Raw genomic sequence first — 13,162 nt, forward strand, 5'->3', positions numbered from 1 at the left:
GTTCTCCCCTCGTAAAAGAGACTGCTGGTCCCCATCTACTTTCACTTTGTTCTCCACCCAGAACTCTGTTCACTCGTAATCCGTTGTTATGAATTTCCTCATTGAAGTTGGCGTCAATATATAATTCAAGCCACCATTATCGAGTGTGGAAGTTCCAGATTCAGTAGATTGATTGAAGCTTGAATGAGATGAGTTTTATGGTGTTATTTTTAGGGTGGGATTAAATTCTTGTATGAAATCTGGAAATATCAAGACATGTGAAATCTTTCGAGATGTACCTGATCACAAAATTGAAGTGTTTAAATGAAACGTTAACAAAGTATCGATATTTTCATCAGGTAGTGTTATGGCTAGCTTGATGCTAGAATGGTTTCATAGGTTAAGAAACCAGTCCTCTAATAAAAGACTAGAAGTCTAAAACTAAGTTCGATGACTTCAGGTGAAAATGCTTAGGACCATAAACACCAATAATTGCCTCAAGCTAGCATATATGCTGTGAAAATGCTGTAAAACCTTTTTTTTTTTCCTGGACAACTGGAAACTTCCATTCAGGGACAGGCCCAAGCCCCAAAGGAGCCCAAAACCTGGGTCCAATAACTTACAAATAAAGAAAGGATACTGCTCGACCTCGTTTACAGCAGAAACTAGTAAAAAAAGAGAGCAACCCAGTCAACTACAACAGAAATAGAAGCTCAGACGGACTTCCAATCGTTTGGGCAGAGACAGTCATAAACTCATAATCGTTTCTTCAATCACTGGCGAGGTGAGGACGAAATTGCCATTGCTGGCTTGCTGCGATCCTTAGATTGAAGCAGTTTTTCAGGTTTGTATAGCGAAATGTTCTAGCTTTTTATGGAACACCAATTTCGTATTAATTTGAAAGAAAAGCTTTAGTTGATTAAATGTTGGAAGAAACGATTAAATTTTGAAAGAAAGCTGTTTTGCTTTCGGCCTTTAGTTCAGAATCCATTTGATTTAATAGATCAGTTGTACTTGTAAGCTCAAAGGTTATTCTGGGTTCTTTTTCTAATATGATATATTTTCATTGCAGGTTACTTGTTATATATTAACTTGATAAGCCAATGTCGGAGGATACTCATGAATCGGTTGATGTTGATGCCTCTGCATCTCTTCCTTCATCATCAGCTCCTCTGTGGAAGCATGATGTGTTTTTGAGTTTCAGGGGTGCAGACACTCGAAAAGGTATTGCATCGGAAATATACTATCGACTGCAAAACAGGAGAGGAATCAAAACATTCATGGATGACCAAGACCTTCAAGTAGGGGATGTTATTTCTCCCACTCTCCTAACGGCAATTAAAGAATCAAGGTTTGCAATTATTGTTCTCTCTCAAAACTACGCCTCTTCCACTTGGTGTTTGGAGGAACTTAGACACATTTGTGAATGCATGGAAGAAGTGGAAGAAGACAAAAACAGAATTCTGCCACTTTTTTATTATGTGGATCCTACTAATGTACGACATCAGAAGAGGAGTTTTGGAGATGCTTTCGCTGAGCATGATAAATCTGGGCGACACGGATTAGAGAAGGTGCAGCAGTGGAGAGCTGCTTTAAAAAAAGTGGCAAATTTCTCTGGGTGGAACACACAGGATTATAAGTAAGCATGATGAAACCTTTTTTTAGTTAGTAATACTTGTGCTTTTCGATTTATCATTAATTTTCCCAATGATTTTTTGACCCATAATGCTTACTTGTAGAACTGAAAGAGAACTTTTGGATGCCATTGAGGAATTTGTGTGCAATAAATTACGAGCTACTGAACTTGAGTTTACAATGTCCATCGGAGGTTTTGAAGCATTTGAAGCAACAAAACAAGCCATTGATCAGGTCATGAATGCGCTGAAAGATAGTAAGGCCACTACCATTGGAGTCTACGGAATGGGGGGCGTCGGGAAGACGACAATGGTGAATTATGTCGGTGTACAAGCCCAAGAAAATAGGCTTTTTGATAAAGTGATTTTGGCTGTCGTATCCCAAAACCCCGACTTGATGAAAATTCAACAGACATTTGCAGAAATGCTGGGCTTTGAACTCAAGGAGAAGACAGAAATTGTAAGAGCCCGTGAATTGAAGAAGAAAATAATGAGAGAAACCAAGATCCTCATAATCTTGGATGACATTTGGAAGAGAATAGAGTTTTCAGACATTGGAATTCCGAGCCACAACGATCTTCAAAGATGCAATTCCAAAGTTCTACTGACCACCAGAAAATTGAGTGTTTGCTACTCCATGGATTGCCATGCAAACATTCATCTCAATATCTTATCAGAAGAAGATTCTTGGAGCTTATTCGTGAAGGAAGCAAGGAAGTCTTTTGACAAATCATCCAATTTCAATGCTGTAGCACATCAGGTGGCTAGAGAATGCGCGGGTCTGCCAGTTGCTTTGATAGCAGTTGCGAGGGCCCTTCGAGATGAAGGTTTAGATGGATGGAAAGAAGCTGCTCGACGACTACAAGAGTCTCAACCTGCAAACCCTGAAGATGAGGAAGATGTGTACAGATGCATCAAGTTAAGCTATGATTACTTGAAATCTGATGATTCCAAATCATGCTTCTTGCTTTGCTGCCTGTTCCGAGAAGATTATGATATCCCAATTGAATACTTGTTCAAGTATGGAATTGGGAAAGGAATGTTTCAAGATTCAAACTTACTAGAAGCCCGAGCCACAACTTATTTAGTGGTGAAGGCCCTTAAAGATTCTAGCCTGCTTTTGGAAGCTAGAAATGACAGATATGTAAAGATGCATGATGTCGTTCGGGATATGGCAATCTCAATTTCGTTATCTGAAGGCCAGCGGGTCTTGGTGAAAGTTGGCTGTGAATTGAAGAATTGGCCACAGATTGATGCACATAAAGGCTACACTGGAATCTCACTAATGGAGAACGAAATTTGGAAGCTACCCCAAGAGTTGGTATGTCCAAATCTCCAGATTTTATTACTGCAAGACAATGATCGTCTATATGAGATCCCAGACTCTTTTTTCCAAAGTCAGAATGAATTAAGAGTCTTGGATCTTAGCGGCACTGGTATTTCATTACTACCCCAATCAATCAGTTTCCTAACCAACCTTCAAGCTTTGTATTTAGATTATTGCGAGAACATAATTGACATTTCTGTAATCGGAAAACTTAACAAGCTTGAGATTCTTAGTATGAGAGGAATTGCTCTGAGAGAATTGCCAAGAGAAATAGGACAGTTGACCAATCTAAGGATGCTGGATGTCAGTACTTTTCCAGACGAGGACAATGTACCCGACGAAGTTATCGCCACCGCAACAATTCCATCTAAAGTGATATCAAAGTTGCATAAATTAGAAGCACTGTACCTAGAACGTGGATGTAGGGATTGGAGGAGTAAAATTGATGAAGAAGGAGAAGAAACCAATATTGTCTTTGATGAAGTAGTTGGTTTATCATATTTAAGCATTTTGCAAGTTTGCATATCAGATGCAAATTGCATCCCTAGAAGTGTTGAGGTCGAACCGAATTGGGTTCACTTCGATATTTGCATTTGCAGCAACAGTGGTGGACAGAAGGAAATGGTGAGCTCTCTATCTGGTGAAAGTTATAATCGTAGGGACTTGGGTCTTGAGACAACCATAGGAACCCTTCCGGACTGGTTTGTCAACTGTGTGGTAAAGAATACTGAGACGCTAGATTATGCTTATTGCAGAGGGTTGAGTAACATTCTTGTGGAATATGACCGTGGGAGGTTAAATGGACAGAAAGTTCTCCATGTACGTGGTTGCTGTGAGAACTTGAAAGAGTTGATGAATGCAATAACATGTGTTCCTGATAAGCCTGTGTTTGAGAACTTGGAAGAGTTGCATCTGTATTGGCTGGATGAACTGAAGCAGTTATGTGTTGGTGAGTTACCACCTGGATCTCTCCGCGGTCTGAAATTACTGAATGTCAGATCGTGTCGTAACTTGGGGAATGTGCTGTTGCCATCAAAATTGTTGCAGAAACTACCAAATCTGGAAGAACTAATCTGTCAGACAAGTGGAGTGGAATATGTGTTTGGATGTGAAGGATTTGAGCCAGTTCAAACAAATCTGAGAGAGATGGAGTTGCGTTATCTAGACGTAATAAGAAGCTTATGTAATGGTCATGCTCCACGTGGAATGTTCCAGGCTCTAAAGAAATTGGCCATTGAGAGGTGCAACATCCAGGGAAGTCTCTTCACATTTGATGTAGCTCAATGTCTTTTTCAACTGGAAACCCTTGTTGTACGCGACTGCCCTGTGTTGGAAAGAGTAATCGAAGCAAGGAGGGAAACATTGAACAACAAGAAGACCGTTCTTCCAATATTGAAGAACTTAATTTTGGAATATCTTCCAATGTTGTACGAGGGAAGTGCTACTATTGATTTTGAGTGTCCTTCATTGGAAACCTTATATCTGTGGGAGTGCCCCCACTTGTCATTTCCACGCTCCTCTGCTTCTGACTACTTCCACAGCAGGAACCAAGTTGAAGTTGATTTCGATTAGGAGGGGGATGAACAGTAACATTCAAGTGATTTGACCATTTTTTCCCTCCCTTCCAATCAATTTACACTCACTTGCCCCTGCCACCTACCTGTTCATCTGCTGAGCCACCACGTAATTCTGGGCTTCACACCTGTCGTCTTTTCTCTGCTGCGCAGAAGTGAATAGAAGCTGAGAGCGGTAGAGATTGATAGGGAGTGAGAGAGAGAGACAGTCACTTTCAGTCTATCTGTTCTTTCGATTTGACGGTGGAGGTCTCCAATCTGACAATCTGTGCTTAGGCACCGAACCAGAAAATCACCCAGACACTCAGATCGTTTTGAGGTATTTTTTTTTCTTCTTTTATTTGCTTTGCTGCATTTTGTGGATGGATGTGATCTTCTTCCAAAACCAAGCATCAATTCAATCTGAATTGAATCCTATGTTTGAAGGTTCTTGCTGAGGCCATCGGAATCGTTCAGCCAAATTAAGGATGTGAATTGACTGAGATTGAGAACCCGAAAAGATGACCCGCACCGTAGCCTAAAATGTTCCCTATTTCTCCTGGGTTGGTTTCGCGATGGAGGACCCGAAAAGATGACCCGCCTGTTTCATTTCATTCGAATTTCCTCTCTTTCCCTATATTCCAAACCAACTTAGCCTCCGCCTAGAGAGAGGAAGCTTCCACCTTTCAAATCAAACTCGGAGAAATCAAAGGTATATATCAGTTGCTATGGTTAAAGTTTCAATCTTTTTACTGGTCCGTGAATTTTGGTGTTTGGGTATGATCAGTTTGCTAGTTTCAATCATTCTATCACTGTACGTATCTTATGTTTATTTGAACTAGGTGAATGCATTCAAGGAGAAAAATGTCAACTCTTTGTCTCTGTTTAGTCATAATGGTAAAATTTAGAGCTAAATGCACTTTAACTTGCTGAGACTTTGGGCCATTGATTCTTAATTTTGTTGAACTCAAAGTTGTGGGTATGTAAATTGTAGATATATGCTTTCTTGCTCTGTGTTTAATGTGTTCTGTAAGTAGTGAATTATATGAATTAGCAAAAAATATTTTGGTTTTTTGTTAGTTGTTGTTTGAAGGTCTAGGTTATAGTTCAAGAGGCTGATCCTTGCTGGGTTTGAAAAAAATGCCTTCAAATAACTTCATTAACTTTGTGAGTAACTTGCACTTTTATTGCAATACGCCTCTACCACGGTGTGACCTTGATTTCTTAGGACATATTTTTCGCTATACATTATTTGTTTTCATTGTGGAGGTCCTGCAGAAAAATAGCTTGATGCAGGTAATTGGTTTCTTTTATCTTTTCTCTTATAGTCTGCTTACATAATTGGTAGGCTAGTTTGAATTCCTGCTAGTAAACAAATAGAAATTAAAAGCTGTTTTGGTGAGTGATCTATATATAAATGAGAGAGAGAGAGAGCTTTTCCATAATTAACATTATTTATTTGCTTTCTCAATATATCTTAGAGATTATTTGTTTGCTTTTTTAATCTGTTATTGCAAACGAGTTCCGCTTTCAAAAGTTTAATTGTTAGTTGATTTCTTCAGATTTGAAACAATGATGCAAGTTTTTGATTTCTTAATTCTATGTTTCCTAATTGCACCACAGTTGCATGCTTGGGATTTTCCTAAACAATGATGCAAGATTTCAAAAATTTAATTGTTGTTGACTTATTTACTTCTCTTTATTTTCATTTGGCAAGTCGTGTAGAACGCGCCGATCGAGTCCAATCTGCCTACATTTGAGGTACGCCTCTGTGTCCTATACTTACTTCAATTGTCTGATAATTATTTTCCTTTTTTCTTTTCATTGTCCTAAGGCACGGTTCTATTAATTTTTTTGATTCACTGATAGCAAATATCGGTGGCCAAAAATTGGATCATATGTTTAATAAACTAAACATAGCTGATCACTTTTCATCACACTCTCTCTCTCCTAGAGTCCTAGCAGCCAATGAATTGTACACCAGAGCTGATCTACAAAACCCACATGGCCATACGACGGGGAGTTAGCCAGCAGCTGCCGATGGGTTCCGCCGTTCTTTACTCTGAATTTATTCTAGGTATAATTCCTTTGGATTTAAGCACGGATTCATCGATGTTGGATTTTATGGATGTTTTAGGGTGTTGCATGTTCCTTTGTGTGAATTTGAATCTTAATCTTCTCTTGATTAAAACTAAAATCCTAGAAATAATTATTGTCATATAGAACAAGGTGAAATTAAGTTGTTTTCTGCTACAAGCATGTGGGTTACGGTTAATAATTACTGCAGTAGGGTTTCTGAATCAATGTTGGATGAGCATAATTGTAGAATCTTATTTTAGTTTGTTTATGGAAAGACTTGTTCTAGGCCAATTTAATTTGGAATACAATGACAATGAAACCTTTTTCTACAATTGGTCTTTGTGTATATTGCTTGCTGCGGTTAGTGAAGGAACCAATGAAGCTGCCACTTACTCCTCCCATTTTGTTCCTTCATAGAGGGCCTAAGGCTTTTCAATTGCAGACCCTGATTCACTGTCTATCATTTTGTACAATATTGGTTTTTGCATTGCTAGTTATTCTAGTTATGACATTAGTCTCCCTGTTATGTTTTTATAGGGGAATCAAAATATTAAATTGGCTCATGTAATTGAAAGTATTGAAGGGGTGTAGATGGAGTCTCGTGGCAAGTCACTGAAGGTATATGCACCATACATAATTTTGATGCAAGCATTTGGTTTATCTGTTACTTTAAGTAGTGAAACTGATAGTCATTCCAAATGACAAGTTATTGACTGCAGTTTCCCAGTCTACCCCAGTAACAGAGGCATTTAATCTAGCTAACGATATTCTACAACAAGGTGTTCGTGGTATCTCTGATATAATCACGGTATGTGATCTTTAAAGATGTTAATTATTACCTCTATCTTGATGTTAAGTACAGCATAATTAGACAAAAAAAAGGAAAGCAAAGAAAATTTTTTAAATGAAAATGAGAATGAACGCCGAAGTGTCCTATCAGGAAATAACTTTTTACTTCTTTTTTCATATGCTACATCCTGTAAGAGTGCTTGACAGACTCTAAGATAGGCATCTCAATGCTTTCCCTAATGTGTACATCGTAAGGGCACCAGTAGTTCTGTATGAATACTTATTACTCTTTTCATGGGTTATTATTATTATTATTCTAAAACTGGCACCCGGTTCTGAATATAGTGATATTGTGATGATATATTTCAAACTTCTTATATTGATAAGCTGAATTTATAACTTATAAGCATTGCATCGGTATATGCTTGGAACGTCATCTTTAGATCAATGGAGTTCTATAATTGCTTAGTTGATCATTTGTAGTTTCCTGTCCTATTTCCTTAGGGTCATATTTTGTTACACTAGTTGATAGTCATCACCTTAAATGCAGATTCCTGGGCTGGCAAATGTCGACTTTAATGATGTAAGGGCTATAATGGTGAATGCGAGTTCTTCATTGATGGGGATAGGAACTGCAACTGGTAATTTGTGATTTACTAACTAGAATGTTTACAGTGCTAATATGATGTCAGAGTCAGAGGCTTCACTTATGATTTTGGACATGATTGTAGTGGAACCTAATTACCATAGTGCCTTTCATGATGGCATCACTGTGGGTAACCTTGTGAAAATTACATTTATGAATGACATGAAGAACATCTCAGTTTATTGGGTTAGTGTGTGAGGAGGAAGGTGATCTAATCCCTGGTTTGTTAGAATTTAAATATATAGGTATTTGTTCCTCAATGAGGTACAGGATAAGGCCATAAGCTTCGAGAAATGTTTATTTGACTTGGATGTTACGAAAGAAGGGAAGTGCTCTTTGCTGATAATTTTTTTTACTGAGAATGATTTCTTAGTATTGGAGATGGTCCGAATACTACTACGTTTGCATTCTCCTTGTCCTGTGATATGGAGTGTGCATGGCAATAATTTTGATCCTAAAATGACTTTGTCATCAACATAGAGAATTCAAATTCTTTGGTCGTAGCCAATCCCATCTTCTAGATGCATTTTCCTCTTATGCTTGTCAGTTGTGACTCTTGTTCAATGCAGAATTTTACATCTTTTTTGTTTTGGAAAAATGTTAGAATGACCGGAGTTCTGTGTGAGTTAGCTATCAGCTGTGGAATTTGCACAAAATATTTACATTGAGGGTTATAAGGATGATGTGAAATTTCTTTGGATGCTTTTCAAGATATAACATATATCTCCATTTCTGCCTTCTATAACATGTTCACCGAGTTATCTATACTATGAATAGTTTTGTCATGTGATTGACTTGTGGTGCATTAGCAGTTCATTTCATCAGACCCTATTTCCTTGTGCGAGGTCAATTGACCCTTTAATTTTCTTGTTACTAGGTATAACTATAAGCAAATAGATGATATATAGTCCTGGTTATCCTAGTATCTAGTGGTATTTTGGTTTGAAAACCTATTAAATGTCATGTTGCTTGTCTTGGTTTCATACAGATTAGCATCACTCTAATTGGTACTGGATTCAAACGCCAAGAAGAAAGTGATGGGGAGGCCACACTAGGTATTCTGCATAGCTCACTCTATCTCACTTTCTCCATAAGTCTCTCGACAATTTTATTAAAATACCAAATTGCAGGCACAAGGAGACATTACCCTTGGAATCAATCGAAGACCATCCTCCTTCTCAGAAGGCAGTTCTGTCGAGATTCCCAATTTCTTGAAGAAGAAAGGACACTCACGTTATCGAAGAGCTTGAAATGCTTCCTCTTTATTACCACATCAGCCTCTTCATTACCACATCAGCATCAATCTGAGGGATTTAAGTATGCCTCTGTAGATACTAGATGATAGATCCTCGATATGTCATTTGTTAGTACTTAGTAGTGGTTCCTAGCCTTCATATATTAGTGCACACTCGTCTGAGCATTTTGTCTGTTCCCTTTTGTTCCCAGAATATTTCAATAAAAGACTTTGGCGTGTATAGAGTTTTCCATCTAGGAAGTGAGATAGAACTTATGGAGAAGCATGAATTGCTTTGCTTCAGAGAAAATTCTTCTTTGTTACTTAATATCTGATTTTAATTTAAGCTTTACTTTATTATCTACTCTCAAATAGAAGCCATTTACAATTCTGGAAAGCAAAAATAAATTGATGGGTAACATTCAGCCATTTTCTTGGTCCATGATTCTTGTGTCTTTCACGAGAGAGAGGGAGAGAGAGAAAATGCAAATGGTTCCTAGCTCTAACCTCTCAAGTAACCAGGCAGAAGACTTTTGTATGAGTTCCTTTACAAAACTATGGCCTTCAAAACTTTTACCAGTAATCTCCAGATGAACACAACCCATCCGTGAAATGGTGAAACCGAGTATTTACCCTAACAAGTAACAATAATCTTTCTTCCAACAACCAAGGAGATGTACTTGATAGCAGAATGGCAATCCGCCCTATTTTTCTTCACAATGATTGGCTTCCCGGCAGGCATACTTATCAGTGCAAATGCAATCGCTATCCTCTCACTATGATGGTGAAGAAGCTCTACCTTTGAATTGTCGTCCATATCATGAAGAACAAGATCTGTATTTACAACATATCCAGCTTTCTTGATCTGATCAAGAAGACTATCAAGTTTCTCATATATTTCATTCTTCTGAGGATGAGACCAATCTTCGGCTCCAAACGTGTGTGTTTTGTTTCCAACATCAACCCAACTATAACCAGGCAAATTCTTCATGCTGCTGTCTCTCATCATCTTCCACAAACTTCTGAAATCTTCCCATTTTTGCTTCTTTGCATGTAGAGTTGAAAGCAAAACATGTGCTCCACTATTCTCAGGTTCAAGCTGTATCAATTTCTCCGCTGCCAGTTTGCCCCTCTCTTTATCTCCATGAATCGTGCAAGACTGCAAGCACCAAGAAAAGAGCACCACCCAAAAACATTTGGCTGCATTGGCAAGCAGTTAATGAATTCTTCGGCCTCTTCAAGCCTTCCAGCCCGGCCAAGTAAATCAATAACGCAAGAGTAATGTCCAGCTCTAGGTACTATTCCATATGTTTTCTCCATAGAGTGAAAGTACTTTAAACCTTCCTCTATCAATCCAGAATGGCTACACCCTGTTAAAAGACTGATAAATGTTTTAAAGGCGTCATTTCCTAAGCCATGAACCGCAAATACATTTAGCAACAGATTCCACGCAACTTCAATCGGGTTTGCTATCTCGTCAAACACTTGTATTGAGTGATCAAGTAACCCACATTTTCCATACATATCAACAAGAACAGAAGACACAAAATCGTCTCTCTCAAAATTAAACTTGACCACCTGAGCATGAAGTTGGATCCCTTGTTCAAGTGCAGCTTGGTTGGCACAAGCCTTGATCAAGCTAGAGAAAGTGAACTGATTAGGCTCAATTCCCCTTCTCTGTAAGTCAACAAACACACTAAAAGCCTTCTCGATTTCATCCATCTCAACATAACCATTGATCAGAGAGGAATACGACACAATATTTCTGCACTCAGGGTCAACCCGAAACACGTTTAAAGCACTCTCCATATCACCTGATTTCGAGTACATATCAACCAGAGCATTTCCCACAGCAACCTCTACTTGCAATCCCAACTTCACAACTGTCGAATGAACACACTTTCCAAACTGACAAGCCTTCAGTGCAGAACAAGCACTCAATGCACTAGAAACAACATATTTATCTACACCAATCCCATCATTGATCATCCTCTTATAACTCAGTAAAGCTGCCTCAAAATCCCCACTCTTTGCATACCCATCAATCATCGAAGTCCACGACACAGCATCCTTACTCGGCATTTCCTCGAAAACCTTACAAGCCTCAACCATGAACCCACATTTCGAATACATATCCGCCAAGTTACTACCCACAAACAACTCACAAGCCAAGCCCAATTTCAAAGCAAGAGAATGCAGCTGCCTCCCAATCTCAACCGACCCAAGAACCACACAAGCTCTGATGACACTTGCAAATGCAAACTGTGTCGGGCTCTCCCCAGCACTTCTCATCTGGGAAAAGGCTTTGAAACTCTCTGAGAACCTCAAGTTCTGAGAAAACCCAGTGACCATTGCAGTCCAGGAAACCAAATTTCGGTGAGGCATTTGGTCGAAAGCCTTGAGGGCATAATCGACGTGCCCGCATTTGGAGTACAAATTGAGGAGGTGGTTGGTGAGGAAAATGCATAGTGGGTAATGAGTGCGTAGGAGGTGAGCGTGGAGCTCTTTGCCTTTGTTTAGCTGCTTGGTTTTTGCGTAGGTTTGGATGACTTGCGCCAAAGTGGTGGACTCCGCTTTCAGAATTTGGCCGCCAAAAAGGCGCAAGGGTTGAAAACTCATAAAGAAAGGGGTTGCAAATGAAATTTTCTGGGAAGCTTTACCTTTCTACATGAAAATGGAATCATCAATTGTGCCGCATAAGCAAATAAATCGAACTATATTGAGTATATTCTTCTGTAGTACTTTTAAAATTTACGGGATCCATTTTTTAGAACCGAAGACCGACAAATTGCATGGAGTTGTAAAAAGTAATTGAGATTAAATTGAATCGATAGCATGTAATTTTTAGTTAGTACTTAAAAAAAGCGACTTGATCCGAATCAAATTACAAGAATATAACTATCGTAGTTATATTACTTTTAGATGTGTGTTGAAGAATGTTGACATTTAGTGTGTCTTGTCAAACTATAATAAGTTCTATAGTTGTAATAGGAGAATCCCTTGCAACTTATTACGATAAACTCTTAAATGAAACCTAGCAGAGCTCTGCTAGGGCTACGAGAGCGCCGTCCATGGGCCTGGCGTCTCTGCACCTCCCTTCAGCCTAAACGGCGGGGTATTTTGGCATCATCTTTGGTGGCGTCTCCATCGAGTACGGCTGTGGCCGTCTCTTACCATCCTCTGAGGTTCTCGGAGCAATCATGGCTAGCGCATTCATGGGTCGCGGCGTTGGCTTTGCCTTCACAATCGACCACTGGTGGGAGAGCTTCTACACTTTGCCGGGAGAAGCGTCTGATCATTCCTTTCGATGTGGGTCGGTTACGACCCAAACGTGGGAGGTTGAAGGCGTTCCTCGACGGTAGGTGTCTGGATCCGATCCGTGTCGTAAGGGCGGTTTGGTAGATCTGGTGGTTTTCGGCGGATGCTTTTTGAGTGGAGCGCCGTCTCTTTCTTCCGACGAGCGGCGGCGGTGCTGTGGTTTGATCCGGGTGCAGTTGGTATGGAGGCGCGGCGGCACAGTGGGCTGGACCTGCGCTACATCTGGTGGTGGAGGCGGGTGGAGTCTCGTTGGTGGAACCGGGTTGTGCCTTCTCCGACGACGGGCGGTGGAGCAGCTGTCGGGGCCGAGATCAAGGTGGGTGCCCAGAGAGGCTTTGGGTGCCCAAAACTCTGGTGGGCCTGGGCCTCTATTCTGTTGGGTTGCTCAAGAAAGGCTTTGGGCTGGGTCTCCCTTCTTGGGGCTTGGTAGATGGTGAATGAGCCCGAAGCTGTTAGGGTTCGCATTTGGGATCCGGGAGACTTTTTTTGGGCCCTAAATTTATCTGCATGTTGGAATTGCTTCTTTGGTTACTTAGGTAGAAGATTACTCTCTATTCAGCGCATTAATTTGTGTGGAGTAGGCAAGGTTGGTCACACTACCGG

At 39.8% G+C, this 13,162-nt stretch overlaps 1 protein-coding gene and 1 pseudogene across 2 annotated transcripts; one reads left to right on the forward strand and one right to left on the reverse strand.

Annotated features, from left to right (window-relative positions):
* Positions 1 to 655: 655 nt before the first annotated feature.
* LOC133719870 (probable disease resistance protein At4g27220) lies at positions 656 to 9,598 on the forward strand. Of its 2 annotated transcripts, none has more exons than XM_062146070.1 (11): positions 656 to 823; positions 1,052 to 1,618; positions 1,719 to 4,833; positions 4,941 to 5,205; positions 6,211 to 6,254; positions 6,448 to 6,570; positions 7,110 to 7,190; positions 7,279 to 7,380; positions 7,912 to 8,002; positions 8,996 to 9,062; positions 9,138 to 9,598. In XM_062146070.1, the coding sequence occupies exons 2-3, from the start codon at positions 1,083 to 1,085 to the stop codon at positions 4,510 to 4,512; spliced, it is 3,330 nt and encodes a 1,109-aa protein (XP_062002054.1). In that variant the 5' UTR covers positions 656 to 823; positions 1,052 to 1,082; the 3' UTR covers positions 4,513 to 4,833; positions 4,941 to 5,205; positions 6,211 to 6,254; positions 6,448 to 6,570; positions 7,110 to 7,190; positions 7,279 to 7,380; positions 7,912 to 8,002; positions 8,996 to 9,062; positions 9,138 to 9,598. The 2 variants fall into 2 exon arrangements, with proteins under 2 accessions (XP_062002054.1, XP_062002055.1); XM_062146071.1 differs by having other exon boundaries at positions 7,292 to 7,380.
* Positions 9,599 to 9,640: 42 nt separating this feature from the next.
* Positions 9,641 to 11,940, reverse strand: LOC133719871 (putative pentatricopeptide repeat-containing protein At5g09950; annotated as a pseudogene).
* Between the last annotated feature and the right edge of the window lie 1,222 nt (positions 11,941 to 13,162).

This window comes from Rosa rugosa, chromosome 7, assembly GCF_958449725.1.
Source record: "Rosa rugosa chromosome 7, drRosRugo1.1, whole genome shotgun sequence".
NCBI classification, from domain to species: domain Eukaryota; kingdom Viridiplantae; phylum Streptophyta; class Magnoliopsida; order Rosales; family Rosaceae; genus Rosa; species Rosa rugosa.

Bases quoted from the DNA above. Each gene is read 5' to 3' on its own strand.
- LOC133719870 (XM_062146070.1), top strand. From the start codon at position 1,083: ATGTCGGAGGATACTCATGAATCGGTTGATGTTGATGCCTCTGCATCT. The intron at 1,619-1,718 runs GTAAGCATGATG...GCTTACTTGTAG, and splicing joins TGGAACACACAGGATTATAA to AACTGAAAGAGAACTTTTGG.